The 26,289-nt window shown below is 38.6% G+C and overlaps 1 protein-coding gene across 5 annotated transcripts in view; it reads right to left on the bottom strand.

Moving 5' to 3' along the window:
- Positions 1–26,289, bottom strand: part of TENM2 (teneurin transmembrane protein 2) — a 675,237-nt gene that overhangs the window by 469,173 nt on the left and 179,775 nt on the right. For all 5 annotated transcript variants that reach the window (XM_064724588.1, XM_064724589.1, XM_064724590.1 and 2 more), the window contains one exon: positions 13,524–13,812. In XM_064724588.1, the coding sequence (XP_064580658.1) occupies positions 13,524–13,812 (289 nt within the window). The remainder of the gene's footprint in view (positions 1–13,523; positions 13,813–26,289) is intronic.

Here is a 26,289-nt window from a genome sequence, read left to right as displayed (position 1 = left end):
CCACAAGCGCAATTCCAAATTCATCCAGGGCTGTGCAAACACTGCCTGGTGTGTTCTGAGCTTGAGAAGAGCTCAATTTTATTCAGTGAATCAAATAAAGCAACACACACTCTGCCTCAGAAAAACCCAGGTACCTCAGTACTTTTTTTTTTAATATATCTCAGTATTAATTTAGATAAGAGCTCATTCCAAAAGTTCTGCTAATGCTTTCTCTTCTTGCTGCTTCTGCCCAGAGTTAGCACCCTAAAGCCCACAGCTGACACCTTTTGTTCTTTAGCCTCTTTCAGCATTGCTCCTGACCAGCCTTGTTCATCTCTTTTTTCTTGCTAACTCTTTTCCACATCAATCCTCACATCTGAAAATTTACTTTACTATTTCAATATGGAAGATACTCTCACTTCTATTAAATTCACTAGTTTTTTTTTTTGGTGTGATTTTACAAGTCTTTATTTACTAGCATCATTCTGCACAGGTTACAAGTCTTTAAGAAAAGAGCACTGAGAGAAAAAAAATCAGAAAAAATGATGTAATTGAATAGTGAATATAGAGATAAAAAGGAAAACCCACAAATGCATTCAAAATATTTTGCCAAGATTCTTGCAAAGAATTCATTGACAGTAAAAAAAAAATAGAAAATTTGACAGACACACTCTACCACCTGCATATCCAAAAATATCTATGGATTTCAGCAAAAATATAAAACTCCAAGCATAACAGTCTCCTTGACAGTAAGACAAGAAGCCACTTTCCACAAGTGCCCTCTCTCCCCTCATCTGCATTTCAGATTATGCCATATGTTAATTTACAACCTGGAGTCATAAGAAATTGAAGATAGTCCATAGGAAAATGTTTTTAAGCAGAACAGGAGGAAGTTAAATGATAAGAAATCACAGTTTGCCCTCTTATGCAACAGGGTCTGCTTCATCCTTAGCTGCTCACTCTGCTAAAAGATTTCCTTTGGTTCTTTCACGGGAGGTTTGTGGCTGCCAAAGATCAAGCGCAGAACCAAACCACAGAACTCTCTTCTTAGAGGTGCTGACAACAGAAAAATACTGTTCAGTATTTCAGGATACCTTTCAGGCTAAAAAGGTAAAGTTTGTGCAGACATTTAGCCCAACTTCACCCTCCGTCCTGCAAGCTGAAATTATAAAGGCCTTTGAGAGCCAACATCTCTGTAAAAGGTTCTCTTACAAGAACAAACAATAAATGAAGTACTTACTTCAGTCATTTTCTTACATAGGAACAAGATGAATTTAAGCCAAACAATGACTTTTTTTTTCCTCCCCAGGAATATTGAAGAGCATTAAGTAAATTATACTGCTGGACTAAATGTAGTAAACATATGAGGTACAATACATCTTGCTTTAAAAAAAAGCATGTTTGCTATTCACTGACACTACCAATAACTTTGAGTCTGCCTCCTTGCTAAGTAGTCATATCACCTCCAGAGACATGGATTTTAATTCCTGTTTTGAAAACAGACCATAAACGTGTCCAGGAGCTTAATTTATTTAATCATTTGTGGGAATTTACTGTGCATTTCTGTAACAGCATTTGTTGATATGCAACCATAACTCCTCTCTTGCAGCACATTATTCCCATCACCTGAGGAGGATCCAAGGTAAATCTCTATCAGTTTGAGCCATTTATTTGTTTGCAGACCCCTGGTGCAAACACAAGTAAACAAGCCTTTCCCATGCCTGATAAATAACCTAAGAACTGTATTTTCTTTACTATCTGGAATGGTCACTCCCTCTTTGGTCTGAATAGAAGGGTTGCCCAGAGGGTTCTGTTCCATGGACATTTCCAGGGCCAGGCTGGAGGGAGTCTGAGCAACCTGGTCTGGTGGAAGATGTCCCTGCCCATGGCAGGGGGCTTGGAATGAGATGGTTCTGATGTCCCCTCCAACCCAAACCACTCTATCAACTTCATCTTATCAACTTCACCTGCTCCCACTACAGCTTAAACAATCAGGATAAAGAAACCATGATACGAGGTAATTAAAATCATTTAAACTGAATTAAAATTAAGTTAGAATTCAAAACCATGATATAATAAGAAAAATCATAAATTTCAGGGGAAAAAGATGAATCTGAATCAAATCCAATTCTCCACTATTCCACAGCTGAGCAATGGATACTTTAGATTCAATAACTGATTCAGTACAATTAAACAATAAAACATTTAGATATTTTTATAATTGATTACTTGATGTTACGTCTGTAAAAAATTAACCTCCTAATTTCAGGTTTCTTTATTCCATCAAGTCATTCTATTTATTACAAGTTCTTCCTTTGCCTTCTTATTCTACAGATCATCATCATCAAGTCTTAAAATGCCAAAGTTTCTGGTTTATAAATATCAAATGGTTAAGAGGATAAGTTGCCACACTTCTGAAATATTTTTTGAGATACACTTCCTTAAACTGAATACTAAGATTCTCAGGAGTAAAAGAGATAGTGGAGAAAAACTAGATAAATTCTATTCCATTATGCTTTTGCAAGCTGTAGACATAATGAGAAAAGAGAGAGATCAACAAAAAATTCGTTCTCAAACAATACTTCAAAGTAATTTTGTTGACAAGGACTGTTCTGCTTGTGTAGTGATGGCCACAAAAAAGCACACAGCAAACCCCATGTGGGATAGATACACTGGGATCAAGGTGTAATATTGTTATGCTGTCAAAAAAATGAAGGAAGAAGATGAATTTAAGAGACTGAAATTAAGATGGAGGAGTCTGTCATGCAATAACAGCTTATAAGAGTTACAAACCCGACATATAAACATAAAAAAGCAAAGCTGACATATTTGATAACCACAAAGGCAGCTTATCCCAAATATACTCTCAATTACAGTCATTCTGCATTACACAAAACGCAAAAACAAGTTGAGGGAAGTGCAGTATCACAACACCATCTCAAGTTTTTGTGGTTTTTACATTGTCAGCCTCCTGCCTGGGCAAACAGGAAGGTTTTTTCCTTCTCTGTGGGAAGGCAGTTTGCCCTCTTCCAGCACACACACCTCCCAGCCTGCCCCACACAGCAAGGTGGAACATGGCACAGCAGCTCCTCGTGCCCTGAGCATCACCATGGAAGCCCAAGGTTTTTTTGAGGGTGAATTCCACAAATCCAGCTGAGCCCCAGCTGTGTGGCAGCAGCTCCCCAAACCAAGCAGCCGTGGGCAGTGGGATTCTTCAAACACACCTGGGTATGTCAAACCAGCCCCTCATTCCATCGCACCTGGGTATGTCAAACCAGCCCCTCATTCAATCACACCTGGGTATGTCAAACCAGCCCCTCATTCCAACACACCTGGGTATGTCAAACCAGCCCCTCATTCAAACACACCTGGGTATGTCAAACCAGCCCCTCATTCCATCACACCTGGGTATGTCAAACCAGCCCCTAAATTCAAATCACAACACCTGGGTATGTCAAACCAGCCCCTCATTCCATCACACCTGGGTATGTCAAACCAGCCCCTCATTCCATCACACCTGGGTATGTCAAACCAGCCCCTCTCATTCGCCTGCTTGGTGGCACCTGCCCCAAACTGCCCCAGCACAGGAACAAGAGCTTCATTAGGCTTTGGTAATAGGAAAAACAAGCACAAAGGTTCATTTTACTTCAGAAATGGTAAAGAAACGGGCAAGCATGGATGAGAGATTGTTGCACTAAGTCAACAAGAGAGACTCGCATAACTGAAGTACTGAAGACATCTAAACCCACAATCTGTTGTGTACACAGTGATTTCAGAGAGCAAATAACATTTCAGTTTTCTGTGCTGTGTTCTGGTAGAATTGTCCACATTTGAGCAATCCTAAATACAAGTGCAGGATTTTAGTCCATATATAACTCTAGGTAATATATATTTCCAAGTACCTCAAATTTAATGTTCTTTCTTCTAATTAGACTTCTGCTGGATCTGTAGGCAGTCTTATAAACCACTTTAACCTTAATTTTTCATTATGAAAATTGTAAGTATTCATTAATTTTGGAAGACATGGCATTACAGCTGTGATATATCATTCCTCATATTATTAACAATCTACTTTATAAATTCAGTGCTTGAAACACATAGTGGTAATAATGCCTTACGAGTTTTATTCTTGTAAGAATTTAGAAACAAACTTAACAGGAGCTCACACACTGAGTTGCCTAGTCATACACTAAATTTCATTTGCTGTAATTACTTTAATGTTAGTGTCAAAATATATCTCCAGCAAGTTTAGCAGAAACACTAGAAACTAAACCCCAGCCCCCCAGAAAGAGAAGCTATGTGAGTAATGCTACTCTTTCCCTCTTTGAAAAGATAACTTAAACAAGAATAAAGTCCAGATTATCACTTTTTGTGTAGTAAACTTTTAGCATATTGTAAATCATTTTAGTCAAAGGTAATACTTACCCCACAGAGACTAAGTACCATTTTAGCTTTTCTTCAATATCGTTCAAATGCCTATCTCAGGAATAGAAAAACTTCAAAGGAAAATCGGATGTTGCTATGAAATCAAATTGACTGCCATCTATAAAAAGTTATTTTGGTACTCTAACTACATAATGTGAAAAATTATTATTATATTTATAATATTTAATATATCATCATAAACTGCCAACCTTAAAACACAGTACTCTACTGGAAGTAATTTTTAAAAGTGAATATACAATTCTAGACCAGCTACCACAGAGTAGCCATTTGCTTGAAGGAATAACATTTATGCAATTTGTTCTACATGATGGTCTTTTCTTTTTAATTATCTAACATTGCTTCTGGTCTTAGTAGCAAAACCTAAAATACTGATAATTTTTACTTCAGTATTTAAACAAATGGAGTTGATTAATGTATTTGAGAAGACAAAGTTGTACTGAACTGAGTCATCTGCAACTGAGCCTTCACCATTTCATATAATCAAATATGATTATGAATATCAATTTCATATTCAAAATTTCCACTTGTTTCCAGAGACAGCTTGCTCTCTTCTAGGTAAAACTGACCACAGGCTATTCTGTGGTTTTCACATGGAATACTGGTAAAAATACAGCTGATGTTAGCCAGCTGCTCAAATTTCCTTAGCATTAGACATTTTTTTTATATTCTACAAGTGCTGGTGGAACTGCAAAACAAAACCCCTCAGCTGCAGTGCTTGGTGCCATCCCCTTGTAAAAGAAAATTTCTGTGAGGTTTAGGTGACTTTGGAAAAACATGCCAAGAGAAGAAACACAGCAAACAGCAAGCACCAAGAGTCCAAAGTTAGGAGTGGATAAATGAAGCAATAAGGAAAGAAGGAATATGAGAGTGAGGATAGGTTGCTAAAAGATGTCCAACAATGCAGGATTGGCAGGGCATACCTGAGCTCAGAACATGGATAGAGGAGCAATGCTAGGAATAAAACAGATAGATATTGGCAAGTTCTTCCAAACAAATTGGTTTTTTAAGATGAGGAAGAATCTTGCAAGGCAATCAACAGAAGACCAAGACTCAACATTCAAAATTACACTGGACAAACCGCACTGGAGAGACATTTCATCATTGATGAAATCCAAACTGTTCCTCTCTTGCAATCCTCTTCAAACAACTGTCTTACTTTGTGAAAGTAGGGACTGTCATAAGGAACACACTTGACTCTTTAAGGAAAACAGACTCCAGCAGCATCAACCAAAGCAATTCTTGCTACACATAAGCAAGAAAACAGAACTGCCTTCACCGCTCTGTCAAGAACAGTTTCAAGTATTAAATTCAGTTTGTAACACCCAGGTTTTGACCCAAGTTTAGGAAAAAAAATATAGGTCTTAACTACTCTGTTTTCCATAGCATTTCTTTAGGTGAATGATTTATTCCTCCATTTTCTGGATTTGCTCAAATTCAGCTAAAATAAGATCTCTTTACTTTTCACTGCATTGTGAAGAAACAGCCAACTGTTTTTTCGAGCTTTCTGCATCCATTTTAACAAGGTTCTGCCACACACAAAAACATCTGAGCCTCACTCCACCTCCCATATTAGCAGCAGCATTCCTTAGAGAGGCTTTTCTCCAAGCAGTTTTAAAAATATATCTTTTCATTCTGAATTAAACAGGATGTAGAGATGGCCACCAGTGGAGAAGCAGGAATCAGAAACCTATAACCCAACTATTCTAAGGAAATGTGAGCAAGTAATTACAAATAAAACTGCTTACATTCATGCAACTTGTTTGGCAACAGCAGCATAGCATAAGGAAAGCTGCTACAATTCATAACAGCATCTTGTAATAAAACAGCTTTATGCATCCCTCTCAAACTGTTTAGTGCTCAAATCTCATCAGATGGCTGAGTAAGCATTACACTTTGGGACAGTAAATCTCTGTTTCCAATATGGTCTGCATTCACAGACACGTACTTTTGCACTCACTGCAGTCACTTCCAGCTAAGCCCTCACATGGAAAAAAAAAAAAAAGAAAGGCAAAAAGGCAATCCATAAAGACATCTGCATGATATTTTGTCTAATCAGCTATCCAGACTCTGAAACCATTTTGGAACCTTAAAGGATGAGCACCTCAAAAGGAACTGACTGCTACCAGCAAAAGCTAATTTGAAGTTGGATTTACAAATGTGAAATAGTCAAAGAATCACCTATATACGAGTCGCTGTCTCTTCAACCTGCCTTTATCCACACCACTGGGGCATACAGGGCATTGCCATGGTATATTTCAGTTCCATTGGAGACAAACTAAAAGATAGGAAAGGGTTTAGAAACCACCACCAAATCAAAATTCCTGACAGAAGATGACATTACACAGGCAGATGCTTGAAGAGCTCTGCTTAGATTGACAGACAGCTCACAGAACACACAACTGACTCAACTGCAGAATTTAATTAAATCTCGGTTCAGAAAAACACTGGATTCTGTGGGTTTTCCCACAGTAAGTAATAACACAGAAAGGAGCATCACCAGACCTCATGGCTAAAACTGAAGCCACTTTCCAAAACCCAGAGAGAAGCTGGCATCTGCTTTACCATGGAGGCTGAGCTCCCACAGTCTCTGCCCATCAGTGCAAATCATGGATTTTCATGATCTGCTTCTACTTCAAGGTCTACTGATGTTTCCAGAACTTCAGAACGTGCTTAACTCAAGGAAAGATTACTGGGATCAATGTAGAAATAATCTGATGAAAGTTAATGAGCAACCCAAAAGCAGGTCAAGGAAGGAAACTGCAGTTCCTCTGACTTGGAACTCTGAATCCAGAGATAAATAATACAAAACAAAACAAATGCTGGGCCCTGCTTACCCAATTATACTTCCTTATCATTTTGTTTTTCGACTGATTTATAGGCATTAAATGATTTGGTCATCAGCACTTGGACTCAAATCCAAAACCTCCATGGTTCTCTAAGGAAGACAATGAGCTCTGGGTGGTATTTTATTTGTTTGAAGCTTTCCTTATGTTTTTCCTACTGAGTGAAATGTGTGCATTTGGGTCCAGCCACAATATTTTAAAAGCTTCTAGAAATCACATAATGCACTGGAGGCGTTAGGAGAACAAACAGGGAGGCCAGAGGAAATATAAACAGAGCAATCATCACCATGGATGAACCAGCTGTCCACTGAGTCTAGAATTTAGCCCCCAGTAGTAAGACATTCCAAAACAACATGGGGGGAAAAAATAAGGCAGAAAAGACAATTAGAGAGAAAACAAAAATACACCTAAAACCTGGTCCCAATGCATTTGAGCTGAAAACTGACTCGTGCATTGGAGCAGTGAATACCCTCTGGTGCTTAACCCATCTTCCACACACTCCACTAAAATACAAATATCTAATCATTTTTTTTCTGAAGATGCAGACCTTAAAAACATGTGGCATTGGAGAGTTCATCAATGTATAATCCAAAATAAATGCTGATGTATGTTAAATATTTGCTGCACTCCATTTTATTTAAATAGTTCTTTTTTCCTGTATTATAAGAAAAGAGAAGGATAAGGAAAATGGCCTAATTGCTCTTTATCAAAAACAAGCTTTAGAGGGGTTCTCAAGTTCACAGAAACAAAATGATATTCACTAAAGCAAATTCAGGGCTACATGTAAAAACTCATTTTCTGGAACCCATCTAGGATGCAGGGACAAAGATGCCCAATTCAAATCCAGATCGAATGTAAAAGCTTTCTAAATCTGACATTTCAATGTTAATAAGTGTATTAGAAAAAAAATCTAAGTCTCTCCATCAGTTTGAGAACACTCACAAGTAATCAGCTCCCTTCCAAACACATCTTGCTGAAAACCAGATGCTAAAAAATATCAATTGAACTTTGGAAGACAAGACACAAGAAGGTGGAACAAATTCACAAGATTTGCTAAGTGTGAGCCTTTTTCATTATTAGAATGAATCAAAAATCATTTTCCTTTAAAGTCTCTTTTTTAAAAACTAAAACTATTATTTCATCTCCATGGAGTACCTTATCTCCCTTTAGAGTAGATTTTAGTATGAGACAGAGCATCCACAGATTTGTGTAAACAAAGTTCTTAGAAGAGTGTGTGCTCACGTGTGTATGAGGAAATGGAGCAGGGTTTATAGGATCAAAAATTATTATTTTCAGTATCCAAAGTCTTAGAATTGTATTACATAGCAGAGTAAAGGGATGAGGGGGAAAGAAATTCACCAAGGAAAGGTTTTGTTCAACACCCAGTCAGGCCCCAGAACTACAAGATCAACAAATATGGCTTTCATTGAAGCACAAGATCTTTTATTTGGTAGAAATTTGAAACTATGAAGCATAGAAATCATATTTCTCATTAATTTTGAAGTTTCTCTGACAACATATTTGCATGAAAATGGTTACTAAACCTATTTTAGAGTAGACTTGAGGTTTTAATTTTTTCTTTTATTCATATTTCTTTTCTATTATTCAGTTTGTGAATATTATTCAGTCTTACTACACGTTGATAACATCTACGTTTTAGAAGTTTTCTTTTTATATGTGGTTTATACAATGTGCATGTAACTTTGCAAATGGTTTTAAAAAATAGAACCTCATTTAACTTAATCATCAACTAATGAGGTGTCCAGTAGAGAAACAGCAAAAATAGAAGTTCTTTTTTGAAAGCTAAATAAAAGTGTAAAGAAGAGGAACAAAGGAGCATAAGTCTATATAAACTTATATATATGCATCAGAAATCCCTGCATTCTGAGTCTCTAATTTAAACTGTAAACAAATGCTGATTTTTAATAATGATCAGCTGTGGGAAACTGCTGAGAATAAAAAGTTATTCCCTGAGAGAAACTTTGTGTACAGAGAATTCTCATACTATGTCTAGCTGTTGTTTATTCTACAAATACATATTAATATTAGAATAGTGCTGGGTTTTCCAGCACTGGTGTTATTAATTATTACTGGAGTTCCCATCAGAGCTGCTGAGCTGGTCCAGCAGGTGAGGAGAGATGAAGATGAGCCTTTGTCAGCCCAGGTCAGGCTCTGACTCCCAGGGGCCAGCCCAGCAGGTCTGAGCACCCCAGCACACCCAGCAAAGGGAGAACGGATGAAAATGTAAAATGGTGAAATGCCAAAAAATAGGATGGAAGGGGAACGTAAGGGAAGTGAAAAGGAAGAGATTATCACAACTGATTTAAACTACCACTTGTGAACCAGAAAGCTTGCTGCTCAGAAGGAAAGAAAGAAATCAAAAGAAAACAAAGACACAAACAAAACTAAACCCTCAAACATTACAACGCAAAGCAACAACAAAAGCAACCAAAATACCAAGAGAAAACAATGTGTGCATATTTCAAAGAAAGCACCCCAAAGACTGAAGGTCAATCCCATGATGTCTCCCTGAAAATCCACTTCTAAATACATTTTCTTCTGCTGTTTATTGTGACTCAGCTCTAATATGCACAAAGTTTTGGTTTAATTCCTGTCTATTGCTATTACATCTCAAAAGGACACTTGACTGATATTAGAATATAAATCAGAGGAGGAATGTTAGGTTTGGGTTTGACTTTCTTACCTTTTCCTTTCTTAAAAGCATATTGACAGAAGGCTGCTCTGAAGGTTTCTACTTTCATTTATTTGCTAGTTTAGTAATACTGCTACATTGCTCCATTATTAACAACTTCAATACAGATGAAAGCACAGATGAAAAGTGCTTTCAGGCTTTTAAATCACTTAATAAAACCTTATCATGGTTTGGGGAGGGAGAACGTAAGGGAGGGAGGTGTTATGCAGCATCTTTCCTTTATTAAATAAGGTACACAAATTATAATTTGTTATTTCTCAATAAGTCCACACGTTCTAGAGGAGAAATGGAAGAGAGTTGCCTTGCCTGACCCTAATATATATTTTACACTGGGATGTTGTTTCTCTCAGGTCACCATTAAAACCACATTAAGTCCTGATTTTAGGAGAAGCGGAGGTTCTAGAAGAGGGGAGCTGTCTTGAGGCCTTTTCCAACACAAGCCACCCTACACCTGATTCCATGTCAAACAATCTGCCACCTTGCCTCTACCCCAAATTTCCTTTGATTACGTAACTGCACAGATATAATGAAAATCAACAGATTGCAGAATGCCACCCAAAAACCTTGCATGACAAAGGAAAGCCATGAATGTGCTCTCACTCTAGGCAGAAATTTTATTTAATGTATTTAATCCAAATCTATCAAAACATTTCATTTTCAAAAGGTCACAGGTCCTGGAGAAGAAGTATTAAAACTGTAATTGCCAAAGCTCAGTTGGATTTGGAAGGGATACATTAATTTTAACACAAGAGTTGAGGATGACTCAGGTTTGGTGACAAGATGATCAAGGATCTCCTTGGTGTTATTGGGAGTATGAGCAGTGAGACAAAGCCTGGTCAGCCCAAGCACCTGCATAGCAGCTGTGGCCTCTAAGCAGCAGCCATCAGTCACTGTGAACAGGTAAAACCTTCTTTTAAGTGTGAACAACCTTCATCCCTCTCAGGAAAATACTAAAACAACCCAGCAAGAACTGTTTCAGACTTCTGAGCCCTGAATATAGTTTTAGTTATTAGCATTTAGCTGACAAACCATGACAAACAAAACCAGAATTAATGCAATTTTATCTTAACTGATTTTCTAAACCCAGTAATTTATAACAGGCAGATCAACACAGCTGTGAATAGTTCCAGTGCCATGGTCAAACTAAATATTTTGCACTAAGTCAAAAGTATTTAGCTTTTCTAATAGAAGAGACTGAATACTGAAGAAAATACCTGCAATTCCTTAAAAAATTCAAGCTTTTTTTCTAATAGAAGAACAAAAAAAATCTCTAAAGACTGGTTTAATCATGTTTATTTCCCACAGAATTTAATCCCATCATAACACCCACTCAAAGTTAGAATAAATTTAAATGTATAAATTCCTAGATGTCTGCAGCTGGAAACTGGATGCACAAGATGTAATGAACAGAACTTCCACATATGAACCACATTTTTATCCATCTAATGTTAATATAGAAAGTGAGAACAGCTACCAAATCTTAATCTAGATCTGTCATATTTTCTCGAATTTCATGCCAGTAAAAGTGTTCAATCAGAAAGATATCCAGCTTTCAAATACAAAGAATCATCACACAGACTTATTTTCTAAAAAAATTGCTTTCCAAACTTAACAAAAGCAGGAAAATAAGGAGTTGCTGCTCATTATCTAACAAAAAAATTACTTTGGCTCTCTAAAATAAACACTATTTATTTAGACACAGCAACAGAAACAAGTAGGGGAAAAAATAACAATAATAAAAAAAAATCTGAGTGTTTCAATTCAGTTACCAACAATTGGCATTCCCCTTTGTAAAGAGGGCAGAGAAGAACACATTAAGAGCAGGGGGAGGATGAACAGTTGTCAAATCAGTAATCAAGAGAAAAAGACCATTATGAAATGCTGAATAATGACCTGCAAACTAAAATGAGGCACTTGAGCTGAAGCATCAATCATCCTGATAGGGAAAAGTAATATTTAGATGACTCCTGTACAGTAAAGTAGAACAAACTGCAGTGAAAATGGCTCCAGCAGCTCAGAGGTTCGAGGTGCACTTTGATGCCTTATCTTAGATAAACACCTCTAAGCAAAGAAAGAACCTCCAAGAACAGAGATTACCCCAGAAAACAGAACTGGGTGTTTGACAGACCAAGCACAATGCAAACACTCCCACGTGTCTGCACACAAATGTGAGAGAAACAAGGGATTAGACAAGGGCTTAATTATCACCACTAACTATTAGATAGTTTGATTGAAAGGGGAAGACAGACCTTGACTGCTGTCAGAATGTTCGAAACAAGATGAGTGATGTGATATCAGGTATTAGAAATGACCTTCCACTGAAGAATTTCCACAACAAGTGTGGTACCTTCCTATTCCTTGAGCCACAACATCAGAAATGTGCAGCAGAGAACTATCCCATGCTGTTAACAAGAAGAGTTAAACCAGAAGAGTTTCTGCATTTAAATTATGGTACTCTTAAATGATGTACCTGATGATTTACCTTTCATTTTAGGGCACAAAACCCATGCATTTATCCATCAAGCCTTCCTGTATCTTAGCTGGTATGAACCACATCTGATTCTTCAACTGACACTAAACCAAGGCTTTTAATTCAAATGCCATATCTAATCACTGACTGAATGCCAATTTAGCCAGGCTATATGGGCAAGCAAACTGTGACTAAACACAGTTCCAATGAAGCAATGTTTGAATGGTTTCAGCACAGAAACTTGCAAGTTCTTGAGACAAACAACTACCTAAATGAGACTAAAACTCCGTATGTACAGTGCACATTCACAGGCTTTCAAGTAAAAACATTTACATTGTTAATTCATTAATCCATTGGACTTAGCAAGGACCATTTTATAAAATAAGAGATTAATTTCCCTAGCTTACAAGTTCATACGGGCAGGTTATTTAAAATATTAGTTGTAGGCTGCAATACTCAATTAAAGCCAATTAAAAAAGGAATTAGATGGGTTTCCTCCTTTTAGTTTTTATGAAGTCAAGGGTGAGCAATATGGGTGAGCAGTGACAAAATGAAGTCAGAGGAACCAGCACTCCCATTCCCAAAGTTCAGTTACCCAGCATTCAGGAACAGGAAAGGAATTCCAAGGCACCTGATGAATAATGAGTGTATATGGGCCATATGGGCTTTTACCATAACAGTGTTTTAGTTGTCTTTTCAGTACAGAGTCTGTGTTAAAGAGAGACACATTTAGGTGAAAATGCCATTATAATTTCCAAAATTAGCCTAGCAAACAGGATACCAAGCTAGCACATTGGCTAACCCCAATATCTGTGCAAAAAACATCCTCTGGTTAAGGGTCATGGCATTTGCGTCTATCAGATGTTTTGATCACTGAATCTCAGTTTGCTCACTTACAAATTGTGGATTTCAAAAGTAGCAGAACTCAGAGAAGAACTTTCTAATTTAAGATAAAATCCATTCTCCTAGAGCTCTTTCATAAAACTCCTGGTAGCACTGAGATGCTTTAACAAGGAACAGACTGTGCACTGAGGAGCGCCATGACAGGAACCAGTCCTGACTGCAAACGTACCTTGTCTTGGGAACTCATCCGACTCCCTGTGCACCAGGTCAGACACTCGGTTGCCGTAGTGCATCCTGCTGTCGTGGTCATAGGCCTTGAGGGTCTCACTGGAGCTGTAGGACTTCTGTGTGGGCACCCTGCAGTCCTCGCTGTCCAGCGAGGAGCTGGTGTAGCGGCACTGCTTCCCGCAGCGGCCCCGCGTCAGCGAGCGGTGCCTCCTGTCCTTGATGTCCATCCTCCGGAGCCAGGCAGCGCTGCCAGGAGAGCCACTCTTCTCTTTGGGGTCACTCACTGCCACCTAGCAATGTGAAAGGATGAGAAAGGAGTAAGTAATGCTGCCATGATGTTTTGTTTTATTCTTCTTTCCCTGGCTTGTGCCTGAAGAACAATGTGGCATAGACTGAGAAGAAAGGGAAGGCCCACATCATGCATCCTCTAACATATTGAAATAATTGACCAGAGTGGGTAGGGAGCAAAAAATTAAATGCTGTAAGATAATTGCATTCTATCTAAATTATCATATCATCAAAGAGTTTAAAAAACAATGATAAAATAACACTGTCATCTTTTGATTGAACTCTGGTAACAACATGGAACTGACAGAGCAATATTTGTTTCAGTTACGCAACAGAAGAAAAGTAGACTCAAACCAGCTTGAATTATTTCCATTCTTCCTGCAGGAAGGCTTGCAATTAAGACTGAAGCCTTCAGGAGAGTTCCAAAGAGGAGATTATTCCTATTCAGTGTTAATGCATTACAGAGCTGTACATTATCCTTTAACAACGTGTTCACAAGCAGCAGCAACTGATTTTATGGCCCCTGGTTAATATTAATCCAAGGCCCTGCTCTGAAAGCGGACAAGGTCTCTCCAGAGGTCCATCCCAGCCCTGACATTCCTGTGTGTCTGTGAGTGTCTGAGCACGCTTTGGGGCTTGGCTGCTCTTGTGCACCCCAGAGCGTGACTGCATGAATTTCTTCACCACCCCTCAAGTTGACCATTGATCCAACTCAGCACTTAGAGCTCTTGAAAACTGTCTAAATCTCTTCTTGTTCAATGGACCATAGAGTTTTTTACAGTGTGCTTAATTAGGACACCCTTACTGTGGCATATAGACTTTAATATATGCATTGTTAGCATACAAAAACTGCAAAATGAAAGCCACTGTAGAAAGGAAGAAATACAGTAAAAGCACAAACACCCTACCACTGGTAATTAGGGTACTAATTATTTTCAGCTGGTATTAGTATGTATGTCCTTCTCTCATGGCATTCTATGCCCAGGTCTGTGCTAGTCCTGAGAAATCCTCATGACAATATTTTTTGCTGGAAATAAAATATTCCCACATAAAAAAGTACTCAGATTTGCTAATAAGCAAAAATTGGAACAAAGCATCTTGCTTTTCTAAACATGGCTCGGGAGTTGAAGGATGGTTTGGGTGAATTAGCTTTTCCTTGTCCCTGTGCCCTCTCAATCCAGGTTTCCCCTGCCAAGCCCACCCAGCAGAACGTGCCCAGGGCCAGAAGCTTTGCTTAAACCACCAAGGCATTTCAGCAGTGACTCCTTGTGCCACCAAGGGAACAAACTGCAGCAGAGGATGATAAAACAGGCAGAAGGCAGCCAAGCCTTTCCTTGTGGTAACTGTTTGCACCTGCAGGAGAGGAGGTCACAGCACTGGCACAAGTATTGGCTAAATCATTGCTTTTTGAAACAGCTTATGGGCCTAAGAGGGAATAAATGTACTTGGCCAGAGGAGCTGGTGACCTAGAGAAAAGGTTTCTTGCCTTCATTTAGATTTGACATTTAGCCTTGTTGTGGTTTTTTGGTTTTTAAGGTTTTTTTCTTTCTGTATTTTAAAGAAGTTAGGTAACCACGAGAAACAGCTGCTTTAAACCACCCACAGGTATTCTGCAATCTGTGAGGAATAAGAACTGTAAACATGCTTACTTTTTTCTTTCTTTTTCATTTATTTTTAACACTTCAGAGAGGAAAAAAAGTCACAAAACAACACCTACAGAAAAGCCAAAACAAAGGCAGAGACATTTGGCACTTGAAACCATTAAGGTTCGTTTTATAACTTCAGATTAAAGAGAAATGTTACATTCCTGTTTCTCAGCTCTCTGAACATGGAGTGGCTAAGCTGACTCCCCCATATCTGAATTTTTTAGTTCAACTCTTTGGTGCTGTAATACTGATTGAACTGGAAAGCATGTTAACTGTAAAGCATTTTAACACTGGTGCCATAAGGAGTTTCTTGAAGTTTCAGGAGATATATGATCATCTATATTAACAATGCCTGGCTAACTGATCCCATTTTAATACTCCCTCATCAAATCCAGATATGAATATATCAATTATAAACACAGAAACAGACACAGACACTACAGCATGGAGCAAAACCTGCCAATTACTCTCTGGGAGCCCTCATGATGCTATTCAGCACAAAAGCCTGTCATTCCATATGAATTCTATATTGTCTGTCAGCTCAGATAAACAAACAGCTTTTTGTTTTTATGACTGCTAAACTTAAAGCTGTCTGGCCTGATTTCTATTGTTTCTGAAACAACAATTAATTCCTTGTTACTGTAGTTAAAAGAAGGATTTAGTCTGACTGAGATAAAACTTCTGAGTATTTCCAGGACATTAGCTTATGAAAGTATCATCTCAGGAAGACAAGAGTTTTTGAAATTGTTCCCTCAATAACCATTATTTTTTAGAGTTTTGTGCAATTCCCCGACAAATACAAATGTAAAAGGAAATGGTAAGACAGTGTTCCACTTCTGATCATGCCTAGAAAGATTCCTCAGTCATCTGCACATGCAGAATGTGAGGCACAATGTCTGTGCTACAGTAACTGCAACTGGCTAACACAAGAAAATAAACGTAGAAATGTCCCAAGATCTTTACTTGGATCTTTCATAAGGAAAAACCTTGTTACAAGAATCAGACATCAGAATAACTTGGTGAATAACTTGATTTTATGACACCAGACTATGAAAAATTTCTTGAACTTTACTAATTTTAAAAGCTCCTTCAAATGCTGTAGATAAAATGATAACATTTTTATTGGAAATTTAGTGCAATGTCATTTTCATATTTTTAGAATAGTTTTATTTTTTTGTTTTCCTTATTTTTTGCATTACTTGAGGACAAATCCCAAGCATCTGAGAGTAAATACATCTACCTGAACACAACAAAATATTCTCAGGGATAAATCTCTCCTCCTCACCTGCGCTTTGGGGATTTATTTGAACTTAAAGCAGCCGGGCAGAAACCAGTTCCAGAGCATCATGCTCAAACCATTCTCAAAATTTAGACAACAGTATCACTATACATGCCTTAAAACACAGTCAATTAAGTTGTGAAACACTCCTAGAAAAGCTATTTCCTTTTTTTTTTCATTCTTATGTTAAATAAATTAAATACTGATTCAATTCAGTGCTAAACACCTTTCCTGTTAGAGAGTGAAATATTTATGTACTGTATTCCTGGAAAGGCAAGGTGTGATAGCTTTGCTTAGATAATAATGGTGAAATGCAATTTGAGTTCAGAACTCCTGATACTCTTTGACTTGTCTGTCTCAAGGGCACTCTGTGAATGGTTTATTTTGAGTCATTGACCTAAATCATAACTGATTTAGTAATTTCTTTTGTTTCAAAGGATTTAACTAATACAGCTCATCCTGACCCACTTACACTACAGAGCAGTACAACCACTAACAAGTGGCTTCAAATGTTTTCTCATCTAGTTTTGGTTTAATTATTTCAGAAACACAGGAGCTCTGACTAACTTTCTGAGAAAGGTGTTTATTCAGAAAATATTTATTATTTATAATGTCCTGCTAGAGGGCTGGTCAAGTTTCACAGGAATACAGTCTCAGCTGATCTGGACCAGCCATAGCAGCCAATCTAAAGCAATGAATAGCTCAGCTGTACTTGCTGCTGATGTACACAGACCCCATGTGCCCCAAGTTACACATGTGTAATACACTTCTGACTCACAACTCATCCAATATAAGATTTACTGTGGTCCTATAAAGCAACTGTGTACCTGCCCATGACTTGGGCAATTCTAATGGGAGCCTGAGTGTAACTGTGGGCAGTGCAAGGGCATTAAAACACTGCACGTCCTGCAGGACAACAGAGACAAGGGGGAACAAAGAGGGAGGACAAGAGAAGAAAAAGCTGAGGAGAAGAGAAATGAAAAATAGGTTTTTGTTTAGGGGGTTTAAAAAAACGGACCACTCCTCTTTGTGTTAGCACAGGCAAATCAATAGGAGGCATGGAGGGAGGGCTCAAGATGAATTTTAATGGCTTAGAGAAGCTTATGCTAAAACTCTCTGTAAATTTAAATTTGATTCATACATTTATCTAACTCAAGTAAGGGCTTGTTTGCTGCATTTTGTAATGATCCTGACATGATTACAATGTACAGGGCCATTAGAACTGCCACTCACACCACACAGAGCCCAGGAATCACTCGGAAGTTCAGGGAAAACAAAGAACCTCACATTTACATTGTGCCCCCAAATCACCTGGCACGACTAAATCAAAACATTACAGTAGTGCAGACAGTGTTGGAAACAGCCTTTTTTCTTTTTTCCCCATTTTTTTTATTTAAAAAAAAGTAGCACACCATGTACCAACCTGAAAAAAAGGTTCCATAAAAGGCTGGACTCCTTTTCAGGAGCAGCAATTGGAAATAGGCTTGTGATTCAGATATTCAAATGCTGTTCATTATTTTATGCAAAGACTATTTTTCGAAATGAGAAAATGCAACAATTCAGCTGTGGTGCCATACAAATTTTCAGGCAAAAAATTAAAATGGTTACTCAACTGTTGTATTTATTCCTGATTTTAATATTAGTGAAAAAGAACATCTCTACTTCTGGATTCTCTCTGTCTATAAAAAAAAAAAAAAGGCAATAAACAAAATGAAATTCTAAACTAAATACTACAGCTAAGTGCACCACAATATGTGCACTTTGTTAGATGAAGTAATATTGATGACAAGTATGCTGGTTTTGAAGCAAAAATCAAAATATATTTGGACAATCTGTTTGGTGTAGCCTCATTTTTTGTTGATAAATTGTTCTTCTGAATTTTTTAATTCTTATTTTTTTTCTGTCCAAATACTGAATTTTTGTTTTAGTGAGCCACTCTATATTAAGCTGAAAATTAGATATATTTAGTATGACATGGTAAACAGCTGTGTCAGAACAGTTGTGACGAATGATTCAAGTTAAGTAACATAAGACACACAATGCTTATAGGCATTCTGTGTTCTGCTTTACTGTAGGAAAAAAAAAAATTATTTTTTTCCTTTTAATAAATAAAAGCTCTAGGAAGTATGTTCAGGCTAATGGCAGTAAAAATGGTACACATAGCAACAAAATCAAGCACTGAGCCAAATATTTATCCCATATATGTATTTCTATGTTTAAATATACATGTTTTTATTTCTAGACTATCTTCAGAGATTTCTGTACTCCAGGAACGTCTTATAAATCCCAGAACTGTTTCAATCTATTATGAAAATAGCATTCCATTAAGAAAACAACATGGCATTGAGAAAGGATGAAAAGCCCAGGAGCTAGAGACAGTTTTCAAACAGTGCCCCATCATGCACTGGCTGTTGAGGATTAACCCTTTTTCTCCCCTGAATGGATTCCCCTTCCCATGGGGCAGGGGAGGAGAGGGGGTGTGAGCCCAGCTCTCCCCTGGGGCCTCAGAACCACAGCTCACACCAAGGACAAATGGAGAGTTTCTTTCTCAGAGCCCAGCTGGAACAGCTTGTTAGAGATGGATAATGAGATGATTGGCTCTTGCAATCAAGGGATAACTATTGTGTGAATATTAAGGAAAGCTTTAGCGATGTATAGTTATGTCGTTGTAGTTTAGATGTCCTCTGTTCTCCCCACAGTTCCCTTTTCCCCCTGGTGTTGTTACCATCACCCAGGTACAAAGAAGCTGCACAGGTGTCCCTGGCATGGGGCAGCTGGGGATGGAAAAGCTTGGGGCTGCTCAGGGGGTGTGGCATGGCAACAGCTGAGCTCCAGTCCAGTTACAAGAAGCAGTTTCCACTGATAAATGGCAAAGAAGAGCTGCCTGACAGACTTTGGGAAGGGCTGGGGCTGGCTGATGCAACCCCAGGGGTATAAAAGACTGAGCATCCATCTCGAAGATGAACCAGCCACGTGGTATCCAAGAGGGGCAGTTCCCAGCACTGAATTTTTCCTTATGTAGTCCTTTGTTGTGTTTTTGTTAAGGTTTAAAACACCTTTTTACATCTTCAAAGTGAGCAGTTGTTTCTCACAAAATTCAGGTACAAAGTCATCAGTGTTCTTACATGTGGCTCCTAGTTTATGCACAAGCTGGGGAGCACCACGGATTTGGAAACCACACCAGTAACATTTCATTATCAGCAAAGCATCTGCAGTGTCCCAGGCCCAAGGCAGAGCGTGGCACAAGTGAACCACCCAAATCTTTGTGTTCAGCTGCCACAAACCAAGTGCTTTTCCTTCTCTGACAGCATGAGAAACAGAAAACTTCACAAACAATATTCATTTACTGCCTCAATAGCCACAGAGTATATTTAGTTGATTTTTCTTGAAATTTGTTTGAAATACACTAAAATATTATTGGGATGGTACACAATTCAGTAGCTGATCATCAACTATCCTGTTGATTCCCATCCTAGAAGCTACAGCAGCCATGAGGAGATTGTGGCACAGTCACTCAGAGGTGAGAAAAGCTCATTTTTCAGTGAAGGGCTTATAAATCCCTCAAAGTGGTACAAAGCAGAACATTGCTAGTTATACAAAGGGAGCTGAAATATTTTCTTCCCAGATAGACAGAGGCAAAACCATACAAAACTTTTAACTTTTTCCTATTTGAGAGTGTTCTTCCTTCTTTTCTGGGCGAGGCCTGAACTATCCCCCATTCCAGAAAAAGAAAAAAATATTTTACCCTGGCATAACATGTTTCCACTACTAACTCACAGCTGTTCACAGATATTTATCAGACTTTTGAACAGCCAGGAGAGCTAAATGTGTATCATTCTTATTCTACAGCAAAGGTTAAGCACCATGAAGATAAGAGTCCCACCCGAGGTCGCAAAGTGAGTTTGGTGCACATTTGAAACCCCAAGTTCCAGGGCTTGGTTTCCTGCCCTCAGTACAATTGTTATCTAAATACTTCCATCACTCCATGCAGCCAGGTTTAAATAAATAAATAAATACATAAATAAAATCAAGCCACTATAAAACAACACAAAAAGCCAAAGTCTCAATTAATATAATTACTTAAAATTGCTATAGCTGAACAAGTTCACAAAAACAATTTAAAGATCAAATACAAACTGGTCACTTCAAAAGACTAAATTTGCTAGAACTAATTTCCTACAGAACACTGTTATTCTGTCACTGCCTAGAAACAATAAACAATAATATTATCTACTGCTAAACTGCTATTAATGAAGAAAGGTAGAATAATTTATCATTGTATAATTAAGACAATGCTGTTAAGCATGCTTTAACGATTCTGTATAATAGTTTCCTATCACTAGAGAATACTTTTGAAACAGGGAGTAATTGTCTAAATAATTTTTGATTAAGTCCTTGATCAAACTGATCCACATTTATAGAAGTGAGACAGATCTAAATGCCCATACAAGGAGAGACAACTTGCTTTATTTAATTGTCCACGGGTGATGCACTTATTTCATTCTAATCCTAGGTAAAATGCTGTCTTTAATTAACCTAATGGGATTTTCAACCTTACCAGCAAAGGAGCTAAGACATCAAGCAGGTTGGAGCATAAGTTGTGCTCCAACCATTCCCCTCTCTGCTTTTTTTTTCACCAGCACCTGGTTATTAGTTCATTTAATTATTCACCAGCATTTTCCAGCGTGCTGTCCTCTTGTCAGGCTCCTTTATTTTTTTATTTTCTCAGGAACCTTATTTATGGCCAGAGTTTCCATGATGGATTTGAATAGTGTCCATATCCACAAGCCTTTTCCTTCCCACCCACGCTAATCCATCAGCTGTCTCTGGGAGCTCCTGGCCACTGTGCTTCCACATTAAACTCAAGGATTTGGATTTTAAATAAATCACTGTGCCATCAATTTGGAGAAATGAAATATCAAAGGATTTATACTTCTCTTGCACCCAAGAAGGTCCAATGCCAGGAATTTTAAGACAGTTCCTTCCTAATTATTTTTCACTTCCTTATGTTCAAACACTGTAATTCTACACCCATTGGGCAGCTCCACTCCTGCTGGCAGCAGCAAAACCTGTACCACTGGGTACAAATCAGCCAAGAGAGAAACACCAGGAATGTGCCTTCCACTCCTTGTTTACAGATGAATACACTGTGCAGGGAACTCTGCCAGAATCTGAGATCAGCAAAGCTCCTGTGCACATCTCATCCCACTGCGAGATGATCGTGCTGCTCAAGAAGTTTCTTAGCTATTTTCAGACCTCTACAGGACTATTCTTAAAACTCATCAAATGCAGAAATCATGCAAGCAGTTATGGGTTTAGGTACTTATCATTTCAGTCAAGAACACCACCTGTTTTCAGTCTACACTTAAATAAATTTCTCTCATTCTGTCTAAGAAACAGTCCCTTTCTTTCTTTAAAGCTTCCACAGAACCTCTCTTGCCTCAATTTGATACTAACAATTTTCATTTGCTTACTAACAGGAGCCTTTAATACATTTTCCCTCCCTAGCAGCGTCAATCTACAAAAATATTTTTGCAGTGGTCCCTTACAGACCACTGCTAAGGCTGTATAAACTTATAAGGTAAGGAAAAGCAACAATATCTTAAAATGTCTAATAATATTTAGTAGAATTTCAAAAAAATTAATCCAAATTACACATATGAATAGTCCACTCAGCTCTGATATCTATTAGAGAAAACCAAAGGGGGGAAAAAAAAAGGGGGAAAAAAGAGGAAAAAAGTGAGAGCATTTCTATTTGTGTGAACTGGTACTTATTTCTTGTGAGTTCTCCACCTTTGTAAACACATAGATTTTATCAGAAATAACAGCTTCCTGAAGTGATTCTTTGTTTTAAAAGGTTCAAGGTAAGCAAAGAAAAAGTTAAAAGAAAAAAGAAATAGGAATGGAAAACAACAGAACATCGTGATAAGGCACACAGAATGGATGACATTATTTCTCAACAGCCTCCATACAAGTATTTGCTGAAACATTTTAAATTCTAGATCGCCTCAGCCAGCAATGAAACTTTGCATAATGAAGAAAGTAAGTTACTCTGGAATATTCTCAGCTAACAAATGTTGTTCCATCTTTTAATAAAAGAAAATTAATTGCTTTATAGAAATTAATTAAACCTTGCAGTGATGGATACAATGAACACAACCATTATATAAAAGGACCAGCTGTAACTCAAATGTCTGAAGTGAATTTCCAGAGTCCACACATCAAGGGGTCATCAGGGATGGAACTGAGAGTTTGCCACCCTGAAAGCTGGTCCATCCAAATCTGCAGTGCAGGGTTTACTCACATAACATCATGGCAGAAGAGAACACTGAGGGTTATCTTGATTAATGGAATTTTTTAAATAACCTCAGTCAAGAAAAACACTTCTGGAAAATCAACTAATCCAAGATCACAATAAGCAGCAAATATCTCATAATGTTGTACAGTCACTGTGCAGACATCACTACATCCTCTGCTCCATCTCAAATCGGGAAGAAAAAGGCCCCGGTCCCTCCGGAGGAAAATCTCTCTGGAGAAAAGGCCACATGCTTCAGCAGACATTATCTCCTGTTATCTACCTAATCATTCAGGACAGAACATGTACTCTAATATTCACTCTCACACTGCAGATTTCCTACACAGGACCATCATCCTGCTTACTCCCTCCTAGCTGTGGGTGTCTCCAAGGAAAGCCTGGCATTGCTGGTGGATGAGGCGTTCCTTGGTGTCACCCTGCCACCAGTCACTGTCACAGAGAAGCCCATCCTGGCTCCTCAGCCCGGTGTGACACCCTCATCCCACACCCCACACGGGGTGCCTGGAGGCAGCTGGGGACAGCAAGGGCTGAGGCTGCACCAGCCCAGAACAGGGGAGCTCACGTGGGGAGAGCTCAGAGAAGCTGCCACATGAGAAATGCCAACAGCCCTCTCCAACCCACCATCTGTGCCAGAGTTTCACCAAGCAGGATCACTCAGAAAGGAGAAACAAGTTTAAAAATGCTCTTAAAAGTGCATGGAATCTCTGCAAAACCCATTTGGTCCTTTCTTATGTTGCCCTTTCACAGATTGAACAATAACCAAGCTGCAATGTCTAATTTCTTCACAACTCTAAGCTCCCTGCATTAAAGCCAGCCCCCACAATTTTGCCATCTGCTGCCTGGATTGCTGTGCATCCAGCACAGAGATCCCAACGTTCCTCAACTGCCATGGTCGAACTTCCAGGCAAAAGCATCAGCTCTCTGTGACAAGGACAGAGATCAAACCCAAGGGAACTTGGCAAGAAGCATTTAAAGCAAATTCAAAGCAAATTCTGCTTCACCTACCACATTCAGTCTTATCACTGACTCTTGCAAAATAAAATGTACCCCTTCAATGAAGACACTTGATTTAAACTAAATATTTATTTTATCTGTACAGCCACAGAGACATCCTGATCTCCATCCACAGTATATGAAACTCACAGTGGTTTAAAATTCCCTATACTCCAAAGATATTGGACGAGTTTGAACAAGTTCATAGCTTTGTTTCTCAAAACAGAAAATTAACTGTAGGTCAAAAGCTTAGTCAGTTCTTTTTCTGAGGATTAGATGTTAAGCACAAAGAACAAAATTAATAAGGCAGTTTAATAAAATTTACTTTGTGAAACCAGAATTCTCTGTGGTTGTAACCAATTTATTGTAAAATAAACACAAGCCTTAAAATGCTCTCTTTGTTCCAATTCTGTATTACCTACCAAGGTAAATGGTTTCTTGGTACTATTATTTTTAGCAGTACTTTACAGAAGGCATAACACACAAAGTTCTCCCGCTAAACAAGAAAGATGTTCCCAAATTGAGGCAAGTCCAGGGAAGGAAGCCAGTGTCTCAAGGGACTGGAACATGGGATCTCCATGGAGAGATGAAGGAACTGGACTTGTTTAGTTGCAGAAATGGCCAGCAGTGGCCTTGCTGTTCCTGTGAGGCCACAGAGAAAAGGGAGATGGGGCTTTACTAGGGGCAAGCAAAGGGGAGTGAGAAACCACCAGTGCAAACTGGCACAGGAAGTTCTGAACAGAAATGAAGTGAGTAAAAATCCCTCTGGGGACAAATAAGCACTGGACAGGTTGCTGCAGGGGATGGGGAATTCTGCTCTTTTTCAAGACTCAGCTACACAAAGCCCTTAGGAGCCCAGTCTCAGTTCAACACTGACACTAGGATTAGGTGAGCTCCAGAGGTCCTCTCCAGCCTCAGTGTGCCTATGAGGGTCTTAATCTGGGAAAAGTTCCATAACCATCAAAAAATAGGAAGAACCAAAAGAACTATTTATTTTAGAAACCAGCCTGTAAAGCAAACACACAAGGCAAGCTTTGTAAGCTGAGCATGCAGGCTTACAAAGCCAGGGGTTTTTCAAGTAAAAAATCATCTAAGCTTGAAGGTCTATAGCTGAATTCCAAACTTGAAGAGCACAGTAAGGCAGAGGCTGCATTCTGACACTGCAGTGGGGTCCTGCTACAGCCACACTGTGTGTTGTACCAGGATAAAATCAATGGGTTTTGCTCCTTCTTCAGGTCCCCAGCACAGACCTTCGAGGGAATACAGTTCTAGAGTGAAGAAAATGCCCAGGAACTAAAAGCACAATTTAACAAAAGTAAGAAGCACAAGCTCTATGACAATTCCCAAGACACTACTGCAAGCTCATTCATTTCCAAACATGTCATTTGACAGTGTTGACTTTGAAACAGTCCCTTAAAAATGTGAAAACAAACCTAAAAGAAAACAACTCTGCCATATGTTGTGATGACACTGCCATAAATTTAAAGAAAACCAAACATGAGAAGGAATCATAACCTCTAACACTCACCTCTCCACCAGGCAGAGCCACATTCCTGTGTCATGTAAATCAATACAAGGACTACTCTCTTTTCACTGAAGATTTTTGTCTTTTGTTTGGAGGCCCAGGAAGCATGGCATTCATCTGGGCCTGTCCTATAGATATATGGTCAACAACCAACTTGAGATCTGTGTGTGATACACAGGCATATGGTACACTATTCTATCTGAAAATCTAAGGATTGTTTTAAAAGATTTTTTTTTTACTAGAAATCAAAACTTAAATTTTTATAGTAATTTACCAACAAATTTCTATTTCCATTGCTGAGCAGGGCACAGACAATAGGTATGAACCCACACCCCCACAGAAGTCAGTGGTGTTGTCTCTTCCTGTACAATTTTGTCCGCCAGACTTCAAAAGGCTCACTGATTTTAGCCAATATGAGCTAAAATCAACTGGCATTTTGTCTCAGCTGGGTTGATGGGTTCCTTTCTGCTGTATTGAAATCTCAGCAGGAGTGTGGAGAGCATGAGCTACTAGGCCTGGGACTAGAGAGAGAGCAGTTGGCCAGCAGAAACTGTGAAGGAAGGAATCCTTTACTGATATCCATTATGCGAATTAGTGTTGGTAATTGTTGGGATGTGCAGAGTCAATAAAGTGTCCTAATTAACCACCTCCTTTGTAACTTCCCCCTTTGTGGCCCAGGTGAGTTCCCATCCATGCTGGGCTATCCAGAATTTCACAGTC

Source organism: Zonotrichia leucophrys, chromosome 13, assembly GCF_028769735.1.
Source record: "Zonotrichia leucophrys gambelii isolate GWCS_2022_RI chromosome 13, RI_Zleu_2.0, whole genome shotgun sequence".
Classification (NCBI taxonomy): Eukaryota; Metazoa; Chordata; class Aves; order Passeriformes; family Passerellidae; genus Zonotrichia; species Zonotrichia leucophrys.
This window is presented reverse-complemented; position numbering and strand designations above follow the sequence as displayed.